The sequence below is a fragment of the Caloenas nicobarica genome, chromosome 1 (genome assembly GCF_036013445.1).
Source record: "Caloenas nicobarica isolate bCalNic1 chromosome 1, bCalNic1.hap1, whole genome shotgun sequence".
Lineage (NCBI taxonomy): Eukaryota > Metazoa > Chordata > Aves > Columbiformes > Columbidae > Caloenas > Caloenas nicobarica.
The window spans coordinates 143,786,245-143,813,928 of NC_088245.1; the positions used below are offsets into that span (position 1 = coordinate 143,786,245).

Genomic DNA, 27,684 nt, shown 5'->3' on the forward strand with positions numbered 1-27,684 from the left:
TCCCCTCAAAAGGCAGGTCACACCATTCCACGCAGTGGCATGATCTATTCCAGCAGGCATTTTTTTGGTCTGCACTGCATTGTGGTGTACATACTGTACTGGAACTCTTTAAGAAACAAGCCACAGAGCATAAGGTGAAACGAAGATTTATTTGTTGAAAAATAAATATAAAAAAAATAACAATTTACCATTTAAGTCTCCTGCATTAGATTAGTGCCTCCCACATACTCTACAATTGGCATCCATTATGGCCATCACCAGGCTCTTCTAAATCGGGGTGGTGGGGGGGCAAGCTCATTTTTACTGGGGGCCACATCAGCCTCACGGTTGCCTTCAAAGGGCCGAATGTAATTTTAGGACTGGATAAACGTAACCACTCCTACCTTTATACAGTCCTAAAATTACATTTGGCCCTTTGAAGGGAACCATGAGGCTGATGTGCCCCCCAGTGAAAATGAGCTTGACACCCCTGTTCTAAATCATCACAACTGTTACACATCCATTTTTCTAAACTACTCCAGCTGTCTTTCCCTTCTCTTTGCTAGTTTAACATGCGGCAGAGCAGAAAGTAAATGCTACCTCTGGAGGATTAAAGTTGTGCAGGACTCTTACGGGCTGACCACATAATTTTAAATATGCAAAGTGCAGTCTGTGACAGAACAACAGAATCTGTGGCCTGGACCCTCCTCCCATACAATCCCAAATGGAGAGACTGGGTGAACTCAGCTAAAGAGGTGACATGAGCTCAGGACAGATTTAAAGCACCTTGTTTTAGTAGGATGTTTCAGAGGCCTCCAGTGTGATCCACTCAGAAGTGATAAAAACAGACTGTGAATTTTTGGGGTGGATTTCAATGAAAAAAGTACACAATCGGTTCTCAGCTAAATAATGCAGTCAATAATCAGTCTCTGTGTTGGTAGAAAACAGGCACTTTTAAGTATACACCGATATTCTCTAAGTATAGAAAACCAGGCAGTAACAGCTCTGAAATAGCTCCAGAATTTCAACCTGCAAGAATTTAAATTCTTTTTAAAGAAATGGTAGAAAACACAGTTAATGCCTGTGTATCAGGCAGTGTTATTACCACTGCAGCTGAGAAGCCTGGTTAAAGCTGCATCTAAGCTGTGTTTAATAGTTCTAGAATAAGTTATAGGTACAGTTCCTTAGCATGTGTTTGTTCTCTCTTCACTTTCAATCTGCAAGTAGATTCTATTAATTCATGTCACAACTTCTAATCGCCATTTTGGCAAACTTGGCTCTTAACATGAACAGCAGGGATTTTACATGATCAGAGTTAAGATGCAAGACAACTATGTGTAAAAGCAGCTTCCCAGTGTCTCCAGAATACACCAGGCTTATCCAATTCTTCAGTACCAGCCTCAAACATTACTTAAACAGATATATTTTTTTTTAATTGCAGTAATACTTGTTTCAGTTCAGCTCTTGATCCCTATTTAATAAGCTTTTCTCAAAGTTCACATGCACACCTGGCTTAAAGCAAAGCCTCAACTGTATCAGCCATTAAAAAAAAAATCCCTTTCACTAAAGGGATCCACCTGCACACACACATTAACAAGGTGTCAGCTACTCAGATTCCCAGCTTTCCTGGCTGGACTTCCTTTCCCCTGTCATCTTCAGCTTTCAAGATCATACCTCTGTCAGTGATGGAAGCAATCAGAGATAAAAACTTGTCAATTCCATGCCTGCTCCTCATTTTTTCTTAAAGGTTGAAGTGAGAGAAGATGACAGGGAGTCAGTCAGCACTAGTTCTTCCTAGATTCAGAGCAACTTCAAATACACACAGGGTGCACCACTGCAGAGAACACTTTCATCAAAACCTGTTCTTATACATGTCAGAGAGAGATACTTGAAGGTAATATTTATTTTTTCAGTTTACAGGTGATACATCATTTACAAAAAAAAAATACAGACAATGCATCCTTTCAGTGCAGTTTCAAACTAGTTCAAGAACAGGCAAAAGTCTGTGATGATTTGGAATGCTAGTATTTGACAGCACATGCTTTTTTCCCTTAAATGATTGGGTGGGGTAAGGAATGAGGTACAGGTAGGGTGAAGAGGAGAAAATGCCAATGTAAATAAGGCCATGCGAATAAAAACTCCTCAGGAGAACAGGTCACATCAGTCAGTCTGGCATATTTTTGTTCTCAGGTAACTGATGCTGAGATTGGAAGTTCCAGAAGACATTTGACACTTGTTAGTGCAGTGCCCTTAGAAGCTGCCAGTACCTTCCAATGCCTTCAATTCTACACCAACACTATTATTTCAGATCACCTACTGAGCTAGCTAAAACAGAATGATTAAATCTTTATGTCTACTCTCCACCATTTGATTTCTCAAGTGTTGTTGCTGGGAGAAAGGAAGGTCAGGTTGAAAATACAAGCTGCTGCTATATGGTGGCACAACTACAGAACAAGACAGTTTGACCACAGCATGGTTCATTTCTTTAAAAGATGAAATACATTAGACAATTCAGCACAAGCAAATCTATTGTTTCAGAACAGAGAGGAGCCCAAATTAGTGTATCATAAATTAAGCTACATCAGTTAAGTATTTGCATGAGGTTTATCCAGCCACATCAATCCAGGGAGAAGCAAGATGGACTGATTGACTTCCATACCTGAAGGATCAACCCAAAGCAACAGAGCCCTCTGTGAAGTTCCTAGCTAGAAGAAGATGGTTTATACTAGTATTTAATAATTTGCCAATGTGCTATTTGCAGAACAGTTGCTTCCTTCCTACAATATTTGCAACCTTGGACAAGACCGGGTCTAAAGAACAAGGAAACCAGCACAGATTCTAAATCCATAATTTGAAGTTTTAACCTATGCTTTTTTCCTTATTTCACTTAATCCTGCAAAGTGCTATTACAAGGAGCAGATCAGAACACAGCCGTCTCTAGAAACTGAAGAGAATTTGGATAGTCTGTTAGCTGTTACATTTAAGCAAGAGTGTCAGAGATTACAAAGATTATATGCAAGCATGACCTTACCTTGGCAGCTCTACTCCCAGCAGTGCTTCCTGTTCTTGAAAGTCCCTCTGAGCTCTCCAGAACACCTTGCTGTGACATTCAGGTAAGCATTGCTGCACAGGAACACGGCCTTTCTTCCAGCAAAGCTTACGCTGAAGCAGTGTTACCTGACCTTCTTCCCCAGCCAACCTCTGTACTAGCTCTCCTATACAGTACTCTAGAGCTTTCTGGGGTGAGGATAAGGACTATCAAATTAATTGCCTAATAGCTGCCACAGGACTATTTCTAAGTAATTTATGCAGAGGGTGGGAGGGGCTTTAAGGGAAGATTGTGCATGCTTGCATATATTTACAGGGATTCTCTCCACATCTACTGACTTAAAAAAACCCCGTCTATTATTAAACAGTTTGAAAATTATTTTTTCCTTTTTGCAAAATTAAAATCAACCCTCAAGGATTAATTGCATATAAAAAAGAAACCTATTTTACAGCACTGACTAGTATTACCTTTAAAATCAACAGGAAAAAAACCCACATGCTGTAATATTGTTTGAAAAAGCAAAAATCGCCCACAACATAATCACCCAAAATGAACCAGTGTGAAGTTTTTATTTGCATGGCCAAAATATCTTCGTTTTGTTCCCCTGCAACTTTGTTTCCCTTAACATACTTCAAGGTTTTTGCTGCAGAAGGAACGAGATGCAACACTGCATACTTCCTTGAACAACCACTCCCACAACACCTAAACATTTAACAGATGTAGCAAATGACAACTCCACGAACGGGAAAAATCTATGTTCCACCATTCAACATGGTCTGCAACAGCGTCTTTAGGGCTGGCTGAAGTGGGCAACTTCACTTTTGAAGGTCATTTTCTTCTCATTTCTTTACAGTGTTGGTGGTTTCAATCCATACTTCTTTGCAACTTCAGTCTGGGCATAGGCAGCATCACAGAGCGAGTAGAGGTGGGCCATCTCCATTTCAGATTTGGCCAGGTTGATAGCTTTGTTGAACATTTCAATGGCTTTATCCAGATTACCCCTGAAATAAACCAAAATGTAGTCCAATTAAGGCTGACAGAGCAACCTTTCCATCTCTACAGCATCTTTTTTTCCTTCAGGACTTACACTCTCCACTACTGACATCTTAAAAGGACTTCAGGAAGAACCACCACGAGAACTTTCAATGACAATGAGCAAACCGAGAGAAGTTGTTAGCAAGCCTAAGCAACTAGGACAGTTGTTAAACTGCCTTCCTCTTAAAAGCACCCAAGGGTGGCAGTGGGGCATAAAATGTTCTCCACAGGACACCATGTTTACTACAAAGATAACGCTGGGACTTTGATGTCTCTTGAAAAGAGTTTGTGTACTTAAGACAAAAACTAGCATAGTCAAGAGTTCACATTATTCAAATAGAAAATGCTTGCAATATGTCTCATGGCAACGGTTTGTCTGTCCTTTTGATGGCTAGATATGTAAAAAAAAAAAAAAAAAAGACTCAACCTCAACTATACTCTCAGCTACACGCCAAACTTTTGCACAATTGTACTACAATGCACTGTTACAGAATAGTGCATTAGTCTTTCCTCTTTACACTGTGAACTTGTAAACTACAGCTCTGTTGGGATTAAACACAAATCGTCAGGCTTGAGAGTATAGCTCAGGATCCTCAGTACAAATGGTCCAACAAGATATGTTTAAGGACTACATCAGATACACATGAAGCCTAGTAATGATGAAGGAAGTCATCTTAAATGCAGAAAGGGTGTATTTAAACATACACAGATTCATCTGCCTGTTGTCCAATAAGTATGAAATTGGTAAACACAGAAACTTGTCAGACTATAAAGCAGAATTATGCCATAGAGAAAGGAAGGCTTTACCTAAGAGTTACACAACAGAAATCAGGACTTTGGGTAAGAGCTGGCCTTGTACAGCACAGGGGAGAAGATCTTAAGAAAGACTTAAGATCGATAAGGAAATCTCAAGGACTTCTGTAATTTCAGAAGTAACTAAGAACTTTTAAACACTGCAATTCAACGTTACCTTTGCACTTCAATCGTTCCCATGGTTTCATATGCAAAATCACATTTGTTATCAATTTCAATGGCCTTGCTTATGAGTTCTAACCCTTTGTCTAAATCTTGCTTCCACTGGAGCTGAAGTAAACTAGAAGAGAAGGAAAATTTAGAACAAACTTCCTCACATATTCCTCCCAAAACCCAGATCACATAACCAAAAAAGAAAATCCCCAAAGTATTTGATCCTAATGCAGGGTAGACAGTAACTTCATGGCTTTTAAAAACCTTTATGTGAAAGTCACTTTCAATAAGCCATGTTACCAGTTTAGTGACTCGAAAGAAAGGTAAATTCCTCCCAAGATGACTTGTTACAAGTTGTTTTATGAAAGAGAAAACTACAGCACAAAGCTGAAAATAGGGCTGAAGTAAAAGTCAGATTTGTTCAAGCAGATACTCCATTAGGAATGAACACTAATGAAACTTCTCTGAAACTTATTCACAGTTTAGTCAAGAGAACCTGTAGAAACAGCACTAAAATATTTTCACAAAGTTATTTCTCCTGGCTAAGCTTCTAACCACAAACATTCAATTCAGGTTGATTCATTTAAATATGCCAACTGTCCTCGACCAAGAGGATCGCAAACTCAATACATACCCTTTATGAACATATGTAGTGGCATTGTCTGGCTCAAGCTCAATGCATTTATCATACATTTCATCAGCCTTGCCAAACTGCTGTTGATCAGTTAGTGCCTGCATCAGAAGAGAAAACTGTATGTCAATACGCAACCAAAACACGCACTCTGTGCAGGGCTAATTCTAATTAAAACCATATTGACGATGTGAGATTGGATATAGCTCTCTTATCATAGAGCAGGCCAGGCACATCAGTTACCAGAGTTAAGTTTCAAAATGGAGGCTTTTTAGAAGAAAGCTGGTAGGCTTTAAGTGCACAAATTACTGATGACAGTACCATCTGTAATGGGAGGTCCACAAGCAACATGCTAAGTGTACTGCAAGCAAAAGGCATTCTAAAAGTCTGTACCTGTAAGTCTCAACTTCTTCCTTTTCCAAATACACTTCTTTCAAAAGGAAATGCATCCATGTTGCCTACATACTTAAAATCAGAACATCTCATGCTTTGTACTAGAACCAGCAGTACATTTTCTTAGAGGAGAAATTAACCACCTCTGTTACAAGAGTACTCCAAACACTCCGCTTGAGCAGTACACATCATTTGTAGCAGAACAAAACTGTTAGCTTAGTTCCACACATTTAACTCCCAAATTACCCATAAAATCCCTGACATCCATCATGAGAGATGCCACATACATGCAGGAATTCAAGAAGTGTATGCCAGACCTCTGTCACCCTTGACTCTCATCACTTGGATTATGCTCCGACAATTCTCCCTCTACCTCTAGAGGTTGTTCCTCTACCCCAGAACACCCATACCCATAAACTCTGGTACCTTATTAAAGACAGCATGTGTTATCTCAGAACTTATTCTCAAAAATCTTCACATATTATTTGAAGAAATGTGTGTTATCCAAGGTAAAAGGTGAAAGAGAATGCAGCATTTTCTTTAAGAGAGAAAAAAATGTACCTGAGCATAGAGTGCATAGCCTTCAGCACACTTCGGAAATTTTTTAATGACATCTTCAAAGCCTTTCATGGCTACTTGCACAGGCAAGGGATTATTTCCTGTATAAGCTTGGCGATACTATTCAAGAAAAAGGAAAAAAAAGATAAAAAGGAAAAAAATGAAACACCACCATACACACAAAAAGGCTCATTGGACCCTAACCACTTCCCCAAGAGACACATGCACCATAACAATTACAAGTTCCAGAAAGTGACATGCCTCTACATCCTACTAAATCTGTTAAGAACCTACCATGTGTTCAAGTCTCTGGTAGAGTGGCCTTGGAGAGGAGAAAGGGAGAAAGAGGGAAGCCATAAGGCCTGATAGCTGCCGGCAGCCTCCTTCTATTTCTAAAGCCTGGAAATCCTAAGCCTGGATTTCCTCCTTGTTCCCACTATGCAAAGCTGTCCTCAGAAGAATCCCGAATGCAGAGGCATCGTACTAGCTTGAAATAGTTTGTTTCCAATTTCTTGAAGATGACAGTTTTCCGTAACATTAAAGTTTTATTTAAATCAATTTTATGTGATACAATTAGAATGAAGATTTGTGTTCGTCTACCACAAAACAAAAAAGATGACCTACTGTTTGAGCAACGCACATTTCAAAATGAAAGCAGCAAACACTCCAACTGAAGAAACTGTTGCATTATTTCTTTACCTTGAATGATACTGAGATGTTTGTTGCCCTACATTTCCATTAAATTGAAATAAAACAGAAACACAATATGTTTTCCAGAACTTTTAAAAAGTACAAGCACCCAGATAAACACCAGCATGTTACCTACCAGAGCAAAACATTTCTGTGCTTGAGCCAAGGCAGAATCAGGTCGCAATCGGATACATTCATCAAAGTCTTCCACAGCCTCTTCAATTTGGTCAAGCAGGATTTTCAGCTAGCCAGAATGAAACAAAATTCTAATTCTGCATTTAATCTGCACTTCAGACACTTAAGTGATAATTTTATTAGTGTCAGTTACTCATATAATCTCCAGTTCAGTTTTAGAACTGCCTAGAAACCTACAAAACACATGACCATAAGCCAGTGACATAAAATAACAAAGCCACCAGTGAAACTTTGGCGTCGTGCACAAAAAGGTAATGTCCATGAGTAGGGATTGAGAATGCTTGCATTTTAGACTGTCGCCATTACTGCTTTAGCATTATGTCCAGTCTCCAAAATTATGCCGTATTTTCTCAAGTCGCTTTGCCTTGCTGTAGTTAATTGCCTGCGGACTAGTTGGATGTTGAAGCATTTCAGCTTTCCCAGCTTCTATTTCAACTTTTTTTTTTTTTTTTTACATTCCTATTCCTCCACAAGAACAGAGCTCATTTCATCATTCTCTTACTTTACTGTGAAGCTATTTTAAACCATTAATTTTCAGTCTGCAGAAAGCTTTTATTCCCTTCCATCAACACATAACACCATTCTTATTTCTGAGCACTAAAGAGATCTAATGAATTCATGGAGAGAGGCATCTGATCTGTGGAAGTCTTCCTTACAAATACAACGTAGCATACCTGCATATGGTAGTGTTTCCTTTTTCTTCCAGCACCTTTTATATTACACATCTGTGGAAGCAGGCCTCCCTAGGTCTAGAAATTAGTCAAGGACACAGCAGCATCACAAGCCAGAGACGGATGAGCTGAACAGATGCAAGTCTAGGCTGCAGCGCTGCAGATGCTGAGTTGTCAGGAACGCATGTTACATCCACTCTTAACAAAGCTTCCTTCCATGCAGATGCTGCTCTGCCCTATCAGGCCCCTTCACAAAGCAGCTTTTATCTGCTGTAAATGTATATAAGCCCTAGTACTTTTAAAGCCAGAGTTCATTCTGATAGAGGGCTGAACCTCTGTTGCTTTGTGTTCTTTCCTACAGCTACAGAAATAAACTGTTGCTGCCTGACCTGAACCTGTAAATTAGACTGCGTGTTTATTCCGCAAGAGTTCCAAATCAGGAGTTCATGTTTTTTTCTGCCACAAACAGTATGTGTCTCCGATGATGTACTGATCATTTTTCTTTTAGTTTGTATCGAAATATTCAAGTATTGGGACAAAATCTCTAATGTTTCTTACTTGTCCTCGATGGTGGTAAACATCTGCATTCTGAGGATCGATATCAGCAGCCATGTTAAAGTCTTGAGTGGACAGCACAGGTTGCTGCTGCTGCATATACATACTTCCTCGTTTGATCAGAGCATTAGCTCGGAGCTGTAAAAAAAGTTTAAAGCAGCATTAGCCACTTTAGCATTCCTCCAGATTTAAGGCTTTGTTACAATTACAGCCAAGTTTTTCATTTGACTAGTTTTTCCCACTGATAGATTTAATTCATTCTAAGCAGGGATAAATTTCATAGTACTCTAAATGAATCAATTCCTCTGATTTCAAATATGGCAGCCTATGCTTGCATCTTGGTGGATTTACAACTCCCCAAAATTCCTTTAGAAGACAGGCTCCCTATGCTTACAAATAGATCAGCATTCTTTGAAGCAGTCCAATATGCAGTACAATTAATGTTTTTTCCCTCTTATTTATGAACTGATTTTTCAGACTGGATAAGCCTCTAATTCATTTAACTTCCCCTGTTCTTTAGTTTGTACTACTTAGCACAGCTGGCTCAAAAATAAACAAGTCCTTGAAAAACAGTTTGTCAGGAATGAAAACACAAAATGGTAAATAAACCAGAACACTCCCATTAAAGTACCTGAAAACTTGGAGAAACAAGCTCTTGAACTATACTGCAAGTTCATCGTTTAACTTCTACATTTTCTCAACCCCAACTACAACCCAGCTGTGACAGGTTCTTACCTTCACATTTGCATCTTCCATGCTGATGACTTGATCCAGGTCCGGTTTGGCAGCATTTGCATTGCCAATAAGTAAGTAAAAAGTAGCTCGCAGAAGCAAAGCTTCTGCCATGTATTTTCCCTTTGCTTCAATTTCTTTTGTGCACTCACTGATAATTTTGTCATAGTTCTCTTCTTCCATATATTGTTTTGCTCTCAAATAGCCAGAGCTGTAAATGATGTAAGAACAATTGTATTTATACATGCATTCACTGAACACTGCACTTTCAATTCAGACTTTTCATTAAATCATAACAAATACTAACTTTTGTTATGCTGTGTTACAACAGCAGCATTATAAGCAAAGTTACAAATATTCCTGGATGGAGCCATCACAGACTGAAAACAATTTAGACAAAAACTGTCAAAATTACATTGGAAATAAAGAAGAAAAATCTTTTAAAGCTCTTGAACTTGTTGAGCTTCATTCTTCCTTGAAATTTTTTTCACATTAAGGACAGAGATAATATCTGCCTTAAAACAAGAGGGCTGGGATGGAATTCCAAGTCAGAAAAGTGAAATATTAAACATAGCCATGTGCAGTTTATATGTGTAAGAAAGGATTTCACAGGAAAAATTACAGTTGACATTGCCTTGTCCTCAGCTAAGTGTCCTGGATTCAGTGGATTTGCCTGTAATCATGACATTCTACCTTACTTTAAAAAAAATCAAATTCATAACACTGTTTTCAATGGTTTCCATACTGACAGCAATATCATCTTCCAAAATTAAACTGGAAAACAGCATAGTAAGTTAAAGTACCAGCTATGTGGTGCTGAAACTCCACTCCAAAAAGGAAAAAGCTCAAGCTTTCCTTTGTCAGAACAAACCTCTCATTTATGTGCCATTTGATTCCAGAAACACAGAACACCTTTCAGCCCCAGTTGCTGTAAACTCCTAGTGTTCATTAACAGAGACCCTAGCTTGTCTTCTCCCCTCCAATCCAAAGTCTAACTTGCTCCTTCTTGGAAACTCTCCTTCAGTATAAAATATTCCTTTCTCCAGAAGCATCATTCGTGACTAACCAGTCCTCCCATCTCCTAAGCTCTACTATGGTCATGTAGTAAATATTCAGCATATCTTCTGAATCTTATTGTCCTTCCTCTGTTTAGTGGATCAAAGCCACCTCCAGTTTAGAACCAAGTAGTCACCTTTCATAAAAGTTTCATTTTTAATACTGTTCTCACTTTATTACCACAGAATCTCCCATGCCAAGTACTATAACAGCAAATTACACCAAGCGGTATGTGAAAATCACTGAAAACCTAATTCCAAACAATTCCCAACTGTACTGTACACTCACTTTTCTTTTACTTCAGAAGCCTCTCCCTCCTTATCCTTATCTTCATCTGATTTCTCACCCTTAAGCAAAGGTTGGGAGATTATATCATCTGTGAAAGAACTGAAGTAGGATTTAATGAACTGTGGTGAGGGCATCAGAGGCTCACGATTCTGAAACAGAGAAATGTAATTTCAAGTCATTAGATGCTAAGATTGCCTGGTAAATATGGATATGGATAAACAAATGTGATTATAAAAAAAAAAAAAATCATTCATGAAACAACCAATGTCTGACTTCCCACTATCTCATTTGATAGTCTGATATTTTTTATTTGTTTGACATTTAGGGATTATTTAAGCTTCAGATCACAACTCAGTACCCATCACCAGTAGAAATAAAATGAAGAAATCCAAGAGAGGAGGAAGGATACAGTATCCTTCTGCATGTGTGACTAAAAACAAGGACTCTTAGGATATCATAAGACACTGGGTAGTTGTACTAAACCAGTATGTGTGCACATAAATTGAGTGAAAAATGCAAGCTGGCAGTTTAAGCATGAGCTTACATTCAACTAGATTCTGAATAGCACTTGGCCCTTTCCTCCAACTTGTCCAAGAGAAGCTGCTGTCTATCATTCCAATGAAGACTAATGAGGCAATAACCTGATTCTGCATGGAGCTTGGCCTAGATACCACACAAATCCCAGAAGTAACACCTCTGAGGTACAAAATCCTTTCTACGGCTAAAAAATATTTCTTACTCAAAATGAACACTGCATACAAGAACTACAATTCCACCTCTCCTGCAAGTCTGAATGCACTCTTCTGAATTTCTCTATTAAGTTCTATTGTAACACTGTCTATTGGAAGTGCACCTATTTTATGATGCTACTACCACCACACTAATAGCACAATTCATTTTTGCTATCCTGACACCATACATTTATCCAAATTTCCATAGGGAAGAAATTCAGCATCTCAAAACCAATGTGGATTTCAGCACTTCAACCATCACCACAAAAAAACAAGCAAGAATGTTTTAATAACAAGTGAGAATGTTTTAATACCTGTCTCAACTTTTTTGTAAACCTACAGCCACTTAGAATGACTGCTCCTGACTACGCTTGTACTTCCACGGTTCTCTTTTCTGCAGCTTCCAAACATTAACACAAAGACTTCTGACTGGGAAAATAGAAAAGTACAAGTATGAGCACCTGTTTACAGAAATGGAACAGCCTGCGACTGAATGTCACAAGGAATTTGTGGTAGTTAGGAGATCAAGGTGCATTTCTCAAGAAAGAATCAGGAAATCTGACCACTAATAAGATGATGTAACTTTGCACTGCATTATTTTTTCTTAAGCAATGCTTTTTGCTTTTCTTCTTTAAAAAACAAACAAACAAAACAAAACACACACCAAACCAAAAGACAACCCCCTAACCTTAAACCAGTATTATTTTGCCACTTTCTAAAATGTAGGAATTCCGCTGTCAACTTAATCTTTCTTACACAAAATTTCTTTATGAAACCAAGAACAACCTGGGGAAAAAGCCATATATCATCATTCTTCTTATTTTAAGCTATTCAATACATATGGAACCAACATTTTAACACATAATTTATAAACCCTCCTATCTCAACACACATTCCTAACTCAACCACCTGATGTGCAACAGAATATTAGGCTACTGCTGTTCCAACATATCCTGTTTTCATTGTGTCGCAAGTCCAGAAAAGCCCTGTGTGAGGCAGCACAACAACTTAGGTGTCTTCTGAATGTCACAATAAATTTGATTATTAAAGGGAAATAATTATTAGAAATAGGGTCTCTTCCCTGTTGAGGTTTCAAAAAGTTTGGACAGGTCCCAAAGGAAAACATTGGTACAACAGTAGCTTTGTACAAAACTGTTCGTATCAACTGTTATACTTCAGCAGATGAAGACAGTGACTTGCTTACAACAATTGACAGAATGCCAAAAATCAACATTTCAACCACCAGTCAGGTGAAATCAGAATTTATCAGCAATATCACAAGTCCTACCTTGTATTTCTCTTTGGCCTTTTCTTTTCCAAGGAGTTTAAGAACTTTATCAGCTAATAACATACTTTGCTGGTTCTGGAAGCCTTCTAAAATGCAGACTGCAGTGACATCTAGGAAACAACACACAAAAGTGAGACTAAAGACAAATTCTGATAGTCACTGGAGTACATTAAAATATGCCACTATTACAATGAGTCACTGTCAAACTAATAAATGTCCTCTCCAAGAGTAAAAGCCTCTGTTTCCAGTTTGCTGTATTTACCATGTTTTCCAAGATACAAATTTGTATCCAAAATGATCTCCTTGTGATAAAAGGACTTTATGACAGTGGATGAAAGAAATTACGTTTATTTTTATCACGTTTTTAATCTAGAGACAAACACACTTAGATGAATGGTAACCTATACATATATATAGATGAACAAAAAATTTATACATCCAGCAGAGGCTTTCAACATTTTGAAACTTTGGGGATAGTAATGATGTTCATATTATGTTCACATTAAAAGTGTTAACATGGCTTCTCTTATGGGACTGATCCTAATTTTCTACTTTTAAAATTCACATTCAGTCCAATCACATCTTGCTTCTTGCTCAGTTTAAGAAATCTTCCTATATTATATCTCAAATTTTTCTGCTCACCTCTGTGACTTTGGTATGGTGCAACTTTAAGAGAAATAGTTTGTTGGCCTACTTGAAGTGCTAGCCCATAACATATCACTTCCATTCACACGTAGAGCCTCTGCAAATGCAAACCCATTGCTCCCTGCATCATGCTTTGCAGTGTGAAATGTGCTCTTATGGTACATTCTCATTACTTCTCTGGATCCTCTAATTAATGTCACACTACCACTGTTTTTTCCTAATTAATTTAATTCCTACTTAAATATCAGCAAAGGTGGACTTGAGATTCAAACAGTATATGGTTTGAATACACTTGAAAAGCAAGTGTCTTCCCCTGGAATAAATACAGTTTCTGTAATTCTACACCCTATAGGTACTATTATGCCACCATTTATACAGACACTCCTCATAACTCCAGCATAGTCAAGAAGCACATCAGAGTCCCCAGGAAAACATGCTACACCCAGAAAGACTGTGAATTACAGTGTGCAGTAACACTGTACTATACCACCTTAGCAGACATGCTTTGCCCAAAGCGGCAGCTGTAAACCAGTGCCCGGACTTGGCTGAGGCAGCAACATCTTGCAAATTATACTGCCAGGGATCATTGGAGGGTTTTTTTGCTGGTGATGGTGGGTTTTTTGTTTGGTTTTACTTTCCTTCACTACACGGACATCCCCTGTTTCCTGGGATTTTACTGGCCATACAAGGTTGGCAGGTAAAAGCAGTATTCTATTTGAAAACTGCTGTCATTCAGAAAAAGCAGGTAATTTTCAGATCAAACAAAAATAAAGGTTGAAAAAAATTGTAACAACCACTAATGCTATTAACATTCACAGAATCACAGAATGTTAGGGATAGGAAGGGACCTCGAAAGATCATCTATTCCAATCCCCCTGCCGGAGCAGGAACACCTAGATGAGGTTACACAGGAAGGCGTCCAGGTGGGTTTCGGATGTCTCCAGAGAAGGAGACTCCACAACCTCCCTGGGCAGTCTGTTCCAGTGCTCTGTCACCTTCACTGAGAAGTTTCGTCTCATATTTAAGCGGAACCTCTTGTGTTCCAGTTTGCACCCATTGCCCCTTGTCCTATCATTGGTTGTCACCGAGAAGAGCCTGGCTCCATCCTCCTGACACTCACCCTTTACATATTTATAAACATTAATGAGGTCACCCCTCAGTCTCCTCTTCTCTAAGCCAAAGAGACCCAGCTCCCTCAGCCTTTCCTCATACAGGAGATGCTCCACTCCCTTCATCATCTTCGTGGCTCTGCGCTGGACTCTCTCCAGAAGTTCCCCGTCTGTCCTGAACTGAGGGGCCCAGAACTGGACACAATATTCCAGATGAGGTCTCACCAGGGCAGAGTAGAGGGGGAGGAGAACCTCTCTGGACCTACTAACTACCCCCCTTCCAATACACCCCAGGATGCCATTGGCCTTCCTGGCCACAAGGGCACAGTGCTGGCTCATGGTCATCCTGCTGTCCACCAGGACCTCCAGGTCCCTTTCCCCTACACTGCTCTCTAACAGGTTATTCCCCAACTTATACTGGAACTAGGGGTTGTTTCTATCTAGATGCAAGGCTCTACACTTGCCCTTGTTGTATTCCATTAAATTTTTCCCTGCCCAACTCTCCAGCCTGTCCAGATCTCACTGGATGGCAGCACGGCCTTCTGGCGTGTCAGCCACTCCTCCCAGTTTAGTGTCATCAGCAAACTTGCTGATAGTACACTCTGTTCCCTCATCCAAGTCGTTGATGAATATATTGAATAGTACATGAATATACTGAATAGTACATCACAAATAAGTTACATTTAAAAGCTATCCTACAATGGCAGGGACACTTGACCTTTCTCAGGGCTTTATCATCTGTCAGTTTATCACAACTATAGTTTAGATTTCATTATAGCACTCTGGAAATGCAGCTGTTGGGCAATTAGTGATCGCAAAGGACTACACTAAATCACCTAAGTAGTCCTTTTCTAGTGACTATGGTCTTAGAGGGCAGAAATGCATTCTGCCAGCAAATAAATAAATAGATAGATAGATACATAAAATTTCCACATCTTATTTACCTTCTAGTTTAGCAGACCTAATTCTTTGCTGTTATACATAATGAAAGTAATTTAACTATTAGATTTGCCAGTCAGAGCACTGGCTTATTTTCTGTCCTTCTTTGATAATGAGCACAACTGAAAATTTCATTTGCCTTTTAACCATTTACATAAGCAGGAACAATTTCACTTGATGAAATTTAAATGGATCCTTGCAAACAGCATCCCTTTGTTCAAAAGTGCCCTCAGACAACACACCTGACCTGTAGTACTCCTTAATTTTCATGGCTTCTCAGTCACATCTTCCTGACAGTTCAAAATGTGTTCTGTTAGGAACAGTATTTGGAAGGATTTGACACAGTAGTTTCTACCAAATACACAGTGTTAATGTTTTTTAAAATGTTTGCTTCTTAAAAATCCGTTCCAGTTTTCATAACAGTTATACAGCAGAATGCTACTGAAGCTGTTTTCCCTTCAGTACCTGCCAAATGCATTTATATGACTATAATACTCTCATGTCTGACCATGCATCTCCACCTGCAAAAACACCTTGGTTTCTGTAGTATTTCCATTTCTCTAAAACAAACAGGAAAGAAAGTTTGTTAGAGTGGAAGTAGAACGACTGTTGTGTGCGTTATCCACTCAGTATGTTACATGAATTCTATTCTAAAATTTAAGTAGTTTCCTGGAGGAAGAATACATTGAGTGGCTGCATCAATTTCTCAGCAGCTATTTCAGACCTAAGCAGATGACAGCTTGAAAAATGGGAAAAGGCTTCTTCTTAGAAGAGAAGAAAATGTATTTGCATTAGCTATGAATGCTTTTAAATAAATAATTCTGTATTTCTATAGTTGCAGAAGTAAAAACAAAACAAACCCAGAAGTTATCCTCTCCAAAGCGCCTGAGCTAGTTCCACTTTCAAATATACACGTCAAGAGACACTCACCTTCTAAACATTCCTTCTTATTGTCTAGCTTCTCATGAGCTTTTGCGCGTCTGAAGAGAGCTTTTACATATTTAGGATTAAGCTCAACAGCCTTTGTGCAGTCTTGTGCCACTTCTGTCCATTTTTGCTGTGGGTAGAAAACAACACAATGAGAGAGTCCCTACTCAGCTGCATTATATTAGCTTTCCACTACCAACTCCGGGGTCATGCCCACCTAACAGTAGCTGCAGTTCTCAGGGCTCTAGTTCTACCTGCTTGCTTCTATTTCCGCAAGTTTCTCAGTAAGAAACTGCCAGGCACCACTGGAAGCCACCTGCACCAGAAGAGCCACAAAACAGAAAAGGAATTCCTACAGAAAAACGAAACCAGACAGTTGTACAAAGCACATGGGAGAAGATAATTAGTTGACGCAAAGATGCTTGCAGGAGGCAACATTGGGACTGAAAGACTGGAACAAAACAAATACAAGAAAAAAGATGAAAACACAATGAAAACCAGCAAACAAGTCTAATGAAGTGCTAAAACACTTTTTTTCCTAAATTTGTGATTTCCATTTACTACATCATGTTACTACAAAGAGATGATAAATGCATATGTAGCAGTAGAGCTGGTCAAGGGTATTAAGAACTAAAAATCCATTTCTCTGCAAAATTGATTATGAAAACAGGCTTTTCTAATAATGGAAAAAGAAGAAACACATACATTTGGGATTCATTATGGCATGAAATAGTGTTTTAAGTAGTATTTGATTAGACGAGAACTGTTTTATCTCTTCTCTGACTTTCAAGAACAGATTTCTCTAATCACACAGTCTCTCAATTGATACTTCAGGCTGTACAAAGCCAATTTTTCCACTCCTTTATACAGTTCACTAACTTGACCTCATAAGCAAATTTACTGATACCATAATAAGCAACTCTGGTTGACTTCTAAAACTAATATCAAGTATATTCAGCTATCAAATAAATGTTACTTCCACAGGTGTAAAATTTAGGTCTTGGGCTTTAGTAGGTTTTTGTTTAATTTTTGAAGTAGCATACTTCCAAAATATTTGGCCTTTCACCTAACAATTGAAGAAACAGTCTAGTTGAGAGAAGCAAAATCAGCTTACCTACAAGAAAATTGTACCAGAGGATAAGAAATGGAAACCTTGTCTTACAAAAAAGGTACACAAATGAGTTAAATAAGAGAGACTGATAATACTTAACAGAAAATACTTTTATTTATATGTGGAGAAGTATGACAAGCTAGTGAAAAATAACTGCACACAACAGCATCTTCTTGTGAAGGCAGAACATATCACCACCTGGGATCTAACAGTGGACAAAGGCAACAAAATACACAAATTATAATGGAACTTTTTAGAATAAACACATAATTATCTTTAATTTCTTACCAGTTGTTCATAGGCAGCAGCTCTGTTTTGATAGAAGGTAGAAAGATCAAGGTTTTTCTCAGGAGGGCACAGGCTGATAGCCTCAGTATAACACTGAATAGCTTGCTCATATTTTCCTGCTTTAAAATATTTGTTTCCTTTGTTCTTGGCTGCTTGGGCTCTATCAAGAGGGCTCTGAAAAACAAAGTGATAGGTCAGTTCAAATAAGAATAGTATCATCGCATGCAAGCTATGTGCTTAAGGGCTGAGCTTCAAAGATATAAAATGGATCTGAGTGGTAAACTTCAGCCTACACTTCTGAAAATCTCTCTCCATCCATTTCCTGGAAAAACACAACAGATTTTCTTTTGCTAGTGTATCAGATAGGAGACAAACTTTTCAAACTATTCGCTACAATGGTATTAAACAATGCACTGATTTATCTTTGGACAGCTATACAGGTTTTAATGTTGTGTGGCCAGTGACCAGAAGAACCAATGAGATAAGTTATTTATCCAAAGACTAATATGTGAACACAACAAAGCCCTTAAAGCAATTTAAATAGGGTAAGTTTCCTACTGAAATACATTTAGCCTATAAGACCAGAGCTGACTCACCAGATTATGAATTAAACATGGAAAAACACTTCATGGAAAGACCTACTGAGCAAGACAAATAAAACCTATATGGAAAACAAAGCTGGTTTGCCTGCCATACACTAGACAAATTACAGCTAACTCCTTTACAGCTTTGCACAACTTGCTTCATCCAAGCACTAACACAAAGTGCTGGACCATCACAGTCTGTAATTTTTAGCAGAGCATGGAAGACTTTGCTAACTGGCCTGTGACCCTGCTAAATGAATCTTTACATTGTGCACCACCTGTTGATCATCTGCATTTCTGCAGAAACCAACACTGCTACCTGCAACCCCTAGATATATAGATCAGTTATCAAATATTGTGGTTTATAAGGAATCAGATATAAAAAGCCTCTCTTTATTAAAGGGGTATGACCCAAATTCAAGAAATACAGAGCTGCAAAAGATCCTAATATTAATCTTCTGGATTTCTGCTCCTCTTTCAGAGCCTAGCTTCAAGGATCAACATTTTGGAGCAGTTCAGGCTAACCTGCCAGACCAAAACAAACAGAGGTGTGAGCACATATGCCATCCTACCAGCCTCTCTGAGGAAGGAAAGAGTACAAGCTGGGGCCAGTAATGCCTTAAACAATAGCTGCAGGATTCACTATATCTCACCTATTGAATCATGCACTGAAAAGATCATCTAGGATTTGCTGGCAATTGTAAATGCTGCTCTTTGGCCATACTTCTGCCTCCTCTCCCCTCTCATCCACCACCAGCATCAAACTACACCCAGACTGCTGTAAGACACGCTTAAAAGCATCTTTGCAGTTCATCAGCCTGTTTCACTTTATGTCTGTTCATTTCACGCCAGTCTGATCATTCTTAGCATCTAAATGATGTTTCAAACTGAAAACCTGAAGCAAACTCAGGAGTTGCTGTACAACCCCTCTGTTACAGCCTGGTTTCCAATCATAGTATGAGAGAACGAGATAATGGGTGCCAGCCTTAGTTCCTACACAAAAATAGGCATTCAAATAGAACAAAAGTATCCTACAGGCACTCTCCCGAGGAGAGACTTAACAGTGAAACCATATAAGGGAGAGAATTTCTTAAATATCCCTACTGCCAGAAAAGCTCTTCTCTCACAGGTCACCAGTCACTGGGATTATAGGAAATCAATCCGCACCACCTCCATTGTTCATAGAACAAGATAACCTGCATCACTTTTACATTTTTAAAAATTATATTATTCAAATTGATAAAATATTAATTTCAATGCTTTTCATACACTGTGTTTAACTCCATGGATACACAAACCAGAATTAGAGTGCAAGTATTTTTACCAAGAGGCAAGTAACTGTGTGTTTGAAAACTTGTTTCTTTAAAACTCAACCCAAGTTTGAAAACATTGCATTTACTTCAAGTATGTCCTAAATTTAGCTCCCAATACAACAATGCTTCTAACTAAGGAAAGTGTTATGCATATGCAGCAGACAAATGCATGAAAGCCAGTCTGAATTTTTCTTCTGCGTTTCTAAAGCAAATGGCATTAGAAATGTCTCTGTGAAATAATCTACAAAATTCGGTGCTGTTCCAATTTACTTGGTACCAAAAAGAAAAACACAATATGTGGGCCATGTTGAAACATTCAGACCTGTGTTCCTGGTATGAAGATTGTTTAAAACTGCAGAGATTAAGCCTATGCTACAGCTAGGTTACTACTTTATGACCACTATAATTCTTTTAGCGCAGCGGACATATTACCCCAATATGCGCCTCAGACTGACCAGTCTGTCTGCTCCACCTTACGTGCTTTGACAGCTCTGCACTGCAGCCCCTGCATGAAGACACATGCTACAGGTGAGGACTACTGGGTAAAATCCAAATGCAATGGCTGCTCCAGTGTCAGGTGTGGGATAGGAATTCTAACTGGAAGCAAGAAATCTGTAGTTGTGGGGCTGTCACTGGTGCTCTGCTGGTTCTTGGGAAGCATGAAGTCTTCAGACAAGTCTAAGTGCATGAAAAAGGGACCAAAAACTTCAGAGAATCCAGGCATGATGCCACAGGAAAACCATTAAAATTAGTAACTTTGTTATCTGAGTAAGCTTTGAGTAACAGCAAGGACCACAGACCACACGATCAACTGTACAGAAATGAATCACCGAATATATGCTAACTCCATAGTTACTCTCTGACCTGTGCATTGCATTATGCAAGAAATTTCAGGGTAGGGAGTCAGAAGTTAGAGCACAACATGCTATCATGTAATAAAGTCGCAATAATGCCTATGGTAAGAAAGAAATCAACTTTTTTTTTGGTTTTGCTCCCTTAAACTAGACTCCTAGCCTTTAGATGCTTTATCTCTGCAACCTTAGTCAAACTATTCTGCTATAGTCCTCAGTATGCATGCAATACTCTGTTGAAATTAATAAATGCCATGTTAAACACCAAGGCTGATACAGCTCTGTATCAGAATGGACTTATTGATGCTAATGACTTAGATGAAAAAATAGAGTCTCTTAGCATCTCATATCCACAAAAAATGGATCCCACAGACTGTACAGAAATCATGCATCAAAAATAACAAAATGTTGTACCTATGTCTTGAAGCCCAAAAGGTCATAAAACACAATTCCAAGTTTTAAACTCCTTTTTTTAAAAAAAAAATAATGATCTCCATGAGATTTATTTTCTTAGTCATCATGAAACTCTTTTACCATAGAAAACATAGCAGAAAATAGTGGATTAATTTACAGCTTTGGTATATGACTGCTAAACTCATGGAACAAAACAAAAACAAAACCACAGTTTTTATTTTAACTTTGTGAAATTTTAAAGAATATTCATAACCTTTTAAAAAAATAAAACTACTTAATTTCTGTTTAAGTTACATATTCAACTTAACTAACTGCAGTATATAACCTGATGAAGCCAAAACTACTAAAGACCTAAGTCTCACAAATCTCTTATTTTGCTTTGCTACATTTGTTGTTGTTGTTGTTGTTGTTGTTGTTGTTTTTCTGTTGTTAGAGTGGGTTTGTATTTTATTTTTGAGATATTAAAGAACTCGCATCACATTATATGCTGCAATACCTTTTCATAATAGCATGAATAAGAATATGAAAATTAATTCTTAACATAAGATCAATTTGAAAGAGTTTGTCAAGCCTTAAATTTAACCCTGACAAAATTTTTAAGTTGCTGCTTCTCAGCCCTCCAGTTCTTCTCAACTGCTACACTGAAGATGTAAACAAATAAGAAACGGATTATGCAAGCAACCTTCATGTACCTCATGCACAAGTAATCAAAACCCCTCACATCATCTTCTTCTATTTTCTTGCAAATGTAATGTCTGGGTATTATTTTCCAACTTCACTGCCTCTCCTCACCTGACCCAGTGCCACTCTGTGTAGTGCACTGGACATTTTTTGTCCCAAAGATGAAGGTCCATATGAAGCAAGAAAAAACCCAAGCAAACCAGCTCAACAAAAGGAATGGAAGTTCACAATCATTTATCTGCCAGGGCAGGATAAACAAGTAGCTCAGAAGTTATCTGCAGTTACATTAAAAAATCTCAGTACTTAGGACCGCTTTTAGCAACTGTTCACTAACAAGTCTTAAACAGAGTTTAAGCCAGAAGACGCTGGTGTATTTGAGAAGCACTCTGTTATCTAGGTAACTAAACAAGCAGATTGGTAACTGTCTAAAGACTAGACAACACTGACAAAAATTTCTTAACTGTTACTTTAACCTCGGCAAATATGTTTTCCTCACAAAATGTTCAGAAACTCTATGTAAACATGGAGGAATCCTGTTTCAGCCACCTTAATTCATCAACTTGAAAAAAAAAAAAAAAAAAGGCAAAGAGCCCTGGACTTCTTTTTTCCTCTGCAAGTGAGAGGACCCTCTTGATGAGATCAGGTACCAAAAAAAAGTAGTTTTCTGAATACATACTGTTGCTGAATACCTATCTTACCTCTTTTTTTGACTAACATTCGTCTGAGTCTTATTTCAGACCTATACTGAAAGGTATTAACCAAGTATAAATGGCTTTAAGATCCTCCTTAGTACCAAAACCACTACAAGAAAAAGAACGATCACATGAGTTTAAGATGCAAATTCAGAGCGCAAGCAAGGACATATTATACTTAGAAATAATTAAGCTCAAGTTTACAGTACAACTTGTCAGCATTCTTCATCAGTCACCTTCCTTTCAAACGAGTTTGTCATTCACACCAACTGTGATTAAGTGAGCAGCACATGAGCTGCCAAGAGTCTAGCAATTGTTCTAGTGCTATTACACACATGTTTAAGAGTTTTCTACACCTGTCCACTACAGCTGGCATGAAACACAGAAGACTTACAGTAGGTTGATAGTGAGATTTATTAGGCAATGGGTGCCCAGTACAACAGAAATTACATTTTATGTACTTTGCTTAGATCAACTCAGAGTAAGTATCACATAAGTGTATCTAGACAGAGGGGTTTCATTCGTTCATATACTGATCTAATGACACAGCAGTGAGCTAGGCAACATTCAGCAACTACTATTAAAATAGATACTGGAAAGAAGCCATACTAGTTGGCTGCTGATCTTGATATGTAGTACCACACAGGCCAAGGAGTTTGGCCATGTTCACCCACCACTGCACTCAAGGACTATATCCAGCTCAGAAGAAAATGTACAAAGACAGTGAACTGCTAGGAACTCAAAGAGCTTTGTCTGTAATACGCAACACCACACAGATTCAAGAGTCTCTGCTCAATGCTCCCTCACACACCAAAACCACAGGGTTAGCCTACAAACTTGCTAAAAGTGTTAAGAGATGAGATTTGGACTATTGCAGACTTGCAAAAGTAAATTATTTCAACTTAAGGAGAAAAAATACTGAAGCAAACCAACACATTACCTCACTGACTAACTGGTGCTCACTCCTGTCAGACAAGGAGGGTATAAACTCGTTAAGTTTTCATGGAATAAGTAAAAAAAATGAATCAATGGGGTATCAATTAATGCAATAAATGCAAAGCAGGTTCCTTCTCCAACATGTTTGTTATGCAACGTTCACTACAAACTAAGAGAGCACGTAAAAAGCAACTTCTGTTACTAACTAAAACACATTCCATCTGAATTATAAGAAACAATGACAACTTCCGTAACTAACAGATGCAATTTGACTTCCCAACCATCCATAGATGTAGTTTTATCATTGGCACTTAACTGGTCCAATAATACCAGTTTACTGTACTGCTGAGGAGCTGTGCTTACAGAAGAAGGAATCTCAAAAGCAGTTCAGCTTTTCCCGAAATAGCACCTATGCTAAGGGCTTCTGCCAACATGTCAGTCACAGATCACGCACTTGGCCAGTGCATCTATGCCAGGAGAATCCTTTAGTGCAGACACAGCCTGGAGAAAAAATGTGAAGCCTCTGCAGCAGGTAAAAGAAAAGCCTGAACTGCATCCAGAATAGTAAGAAGTCTGAATAAAGAATAATGAAGACTGCAGACCCTACATATTTTCAAAGAACACAAAAAATTCAAGGTCCTGTCTTCCAAACCAGTGAACAGAGCATCAATTGGATACAAAAGCTGATTTAATGAAATGCACAAAGAAGTCTATGTCCTAAGTTACATTTCTGAGTAAAATAATAGTTACCTCACACAGCTGTTGGTAGCCTATTCATTATTGACATGTGTGTTTCCAAAAAGAATTCCCTCTTGTGTTTATAAACTGTGAAATGAATTACTGGCTTTTATTGCTGTACAGATTTGTATTTGAAATCTGACTGAGTTTACAAAAATAGCCCACCACATTAGAAAGGCAGACCAATAAAATGCTTCTAGTTAACAAGTAAAGCCTCTGCCATAGTTGTATTTTCAATCAAGGGTGCTGTCAATAACATACATAATAAAATATGCGAGGAAACACGAAATCTACATGACATCACCTCTTTGGATATGAGGAATGGGAAGACAATCCTCCCCACACACAAAAAAAAAAGCAGTAAAGGGAACCTGCAGCCACACTAATTTTCCTGCTGCAACCATAGCTTCACCACTTAGATGACTGTCTCATGTAATCAGGCAAATCCAACACTATATTCTACAGTTTTCCTAAGTAACATCCCTCTTTTCTTTACAGTAAGCAATGACACTTTTCAAGGAACTCTGGATCATACCAATCAACAATGTACTTATTCTTATATGTGTAAAGGCTTCCAGTAATTTAATTTGTGGAGCAACCTGAAAGAGCTAGACACATGACATTTTAAATCAAGTGAGACAGAAGTGTTTTAAATGTTTTAAGTGCTTGCTTCAAGTACAACTACAGAATGATTACACACCACTCCATGGTATATTCCACACTCCAGAACTACAATCAAGAAATCCAGAGTTAACATACTAACAGCAAGGTCACTGCAGCTACACAAAGGTCACAAGTAGCCTGCAAACCAGAGCTCGCACGTAGCAAGCACACTGCCATAAATATGCCAGATGCTGTTTGCAGCCACAAGCCAAAGTTACCACAGTAAACAAAGTTTGTATGCGTGCTCTGTACACTACTTGCTCAGTACTTCTGCTCATGAACTAACAAATCACTGCATCCAAGTAACTTCCTCCAGGTCCAGCACAGACTTTGCAGCTCAGTAGGCTTCCACAAATGCCCGAGGCTACCTATGATTCGCTACCTATGATTCACTACCTATGGAAGTTGTCACCCTCACCACTCCCATGTGCTCCTGCCACTGTCTGCCCACTCATGTAACACTAATCTTCATCACTGAAATGATAAAGGCTAAAACTGACCTCTTCCAAATCTCTGAAAATTGATTTTTTTTCTCTCCTGATCATTTCAGACAAGAAGTTTAAACCGTGGTCTGAAAGTTCAGATTATTTCAGGTGGTACACAAGAATGGGAGAAGAAATATCTTAATGGCATTTTATTATCAAAGCAAATCAGTTTGCCAAATCCACCACTTCAAACATGTTTGCTAACTGTAATCTCACCTCAGTAATACAATGTGACTGTCACGATGCATCTGTGATTGCAGATGTGCAGAATGGGCATCTCAGAGGCATTTTTCTACATACAGACATATAAGAGAACGACAGATCTGATCTGGACCCTGATTTTCCATGTTGTCCTTCATTTTTCGTACAGACCTTTTTATCTGAAAATTCTCAAAATGGTAGTTTACAACAGCATAAGTGTAAGTTCTGAAAGCATACCTGTTTAGGCAAACTCTGCTCTGAATTCTCAGTTGCATGAACTGCATGACTTTTGTATTTTCATGGAACATACTTAATTTTAAAAATATTTTTATTGTGTTTTATTTCCATGCTGCCGTACCCAGCATCTCAGACTAACACACAACAGATCACAGATTTATTTTTTAAAACACTGTTCTTGGAAGGAACTTGCTCACAGGTATTCCACACCTCAGAAGCAGCACATTGTCAGATGCATACACATCTGCTAATGTGTACTTCATGACAAAATGCACTCAATAACACACTTTCCCGAGTGGCACTACCCAGACTGGACCCAATACATGCAGCCTGTACAAAGCACGACCAGCCATAGCAAGACAGGGGAAAGCTGTGACACAAGCGCCTGGTTATGAGCACTCCATGGTCATAGAATTATGAAATCATTTCAGTTGGAAGAGACCCTCAGGATCATCCGAGTCCAACCATAATCTAACTCTAGCACTAAACCATGTCCCTAAGAACCTTATCTATGCGTCTTTTAAATACCTCCAGGGATGGTGACTCCACCACTGTCCTGGGCAGCCTGTTCCAATGCCTGACAACCCTCTCCTTGAAGAATTTTTTCCTAATATCCAATCTAAACCTCCCCTGGCACAACCTGAGAACATTTCTTCTTGTCCTATCACTTGCTACTTGGGAGAGGAGACCAACACGCTCCATGCTACAACCTCCTGTCAGGTAGTTGTAGACAGTCACACGGACCGGCCTCGCAGCCGCCCTGAGCACACCGAGGATGCCACCCGAGCGCACCCGCCGCAGCGCGGCTCCATCCCCTCACACACCTCTTTCCGGGCCAGGACCGGGACTCTGACAAGGGCTTTTTGGACCGGGACAGTGGCCTGCGTGGCCCTGCCTGCCACAGACCGGGTACCCCGCTCCAGGCGGCCCCGCCAGCGCCGGGACACCCACCACCCCAGCCCACGAGCTCAGGCCCCGACACTCCACGCCCGGGCGGGGCGGCGGAAACGAGCCCCGTCCCTGCCGGTACAAAGCAGCGCTTCTCTCCTCCCCCGACTCCCACGGCTGCGGGGACTAACGGCCGCCTCGCGCACGCGCGCGGGGGGTGGGGGCAAGGGTCCGCGCCAACGGCCGCTGGCGCGCGCTCACCGTCTCCTCGTGGCCGGGCCCATCGAGCTGCCCGCTGCCGCCACAGGGCCCGGGGCTCGCCCGCCCCTCGGGCGTCTTCCGCTCGCTGGCGCCCTTGCCGCCGCGGCGGGCCGCCCGCCGTCCCCACAGGTAGAGCGCGCCGGCGCCCAGCAGAATCGGTGCCCCCAGCACCAGCGCCAGCTGCCAGCGGGACAGCCCCGTGCCGCCGCCGCCTGCCGCCTCCACGGGCTTCGAGGCGGCCATGACGCGCTCACACCGCCGCCCGCGGGAGGGGAGGGAAGGGGTCACCGGACACCCGAGGCACGCCGGGAGGGCACGGGTCGCGCAAACACTTCCGTCCGCCGCATCGCCCGGCTCGGCCCCGCCCCCTGCTGGCGGGCGGCGGGGCGGCGCCACCTGCTGGAGTGGCGGTGTCTCCGCAGGGCGATCCCCTTTCCCCCCAGCGGCGCCCCCGTGTGGGGGTGTCCCGGGGCGGAGGGGTCCGCACGGTACAGAGTCGCTCTGGGGTTCGGTAGGTGGTTAGCCCCGGCCTGAAAGAGTCTTAGTGTGTCTTTAGGTCCGGGCTTATGATGTGCAGAATGAGTTTCTGGACCGCCAACGTGCAGGAGTGGTGCAAAGTTTCTCTGACTTTGTGCTGGAACGTTTTGAAGCAAAATTAGCATTCTTGTAAATGCCGTTTTTCTTCTAGCTATTAATTGAATCTGCCATAAAAATAATTTAATATGCAATATTAGAGTTTTATATATGTTGTATTACATGCATTATATGTGTGTCTGTGCCTACTTAGCATCTTTTCCTGTAGGCACAGGACACTTATGTTTCTGTCTCCACTTATTTCCCTGGAGCACTCACTTGAGGATTAAAAGGAGTCATCTTTGATACTTTTTTATATTCATATAACATT

The 27,684-nt window shown here is 39.8% G+C and overlaps 1 protein-coding gene across 1 annotated transcript; it reads right to left on the minus strand.

Annotated features, from left to right (window-relative positions):
- Positions 1 to 138: 138 nt before the first annotated feature.
- Positions 139 to 27,071, minus strand: TOMM70 (translocase of outer mitochondrial membrane 70). Its single transcript, XM_065651901.1, has 12 exons — positions 26,781 to 27,071; positions 17,837 to 18,010; positions 16,441 to 16,567; positions 12,818 to 12,927; positions 10,799 to 10,947; positions 9,458 to 9,665; positions 8,726 to 8,860; positions 7,438 to 7,545; positions 6,615 to 6,731; positions 5,664 to 5,761; positions 5,034 to 5,156; positions 139 to 4,029 (listed from the first exon to the last, which is right to left on the minus strand). The coding sequence occupies exons 1-12, from the start codon at positions 27,021 to 27,023 to the stop codon at positions 3,876 to 3,878; spliced, it is 1,746 nt and encodes a 581-aa protein (XP_065507973.1). The 5' UTR covers positions 27,024 to 27,071; the 3' UTR covers positions 139 to 3,875.
- Between the last annotated feature and the right edge of the window lie 613 nt (positions 27,072 to 27,684).

Bases quoted from the DNA above. Each gene is read 5' to 3' on its own strand.
- TOMM70 (XM_065651901.1), bottom strand. From the start codon at position 27,023: ATGGCCGCCTCGAAGCCCGTGGAGGCGGCAGGCGGCGGCGGCACGGGG. The intron at 18,011-26,780 runs GTGAGCGCGCGC...TTTGTTTTTCAG, and splicing joins GGCCCGGCCACGAGGAGACG to AGCCCTCTTGATAGAGCCCA. The intron at 4,030-5,033 runs GTAACGTTGAAT...GGTTTATTTCAG, and splicing joins GGAACGATTGAAGTGCAAAG to GGGTAATCTGGATAAAGCCA.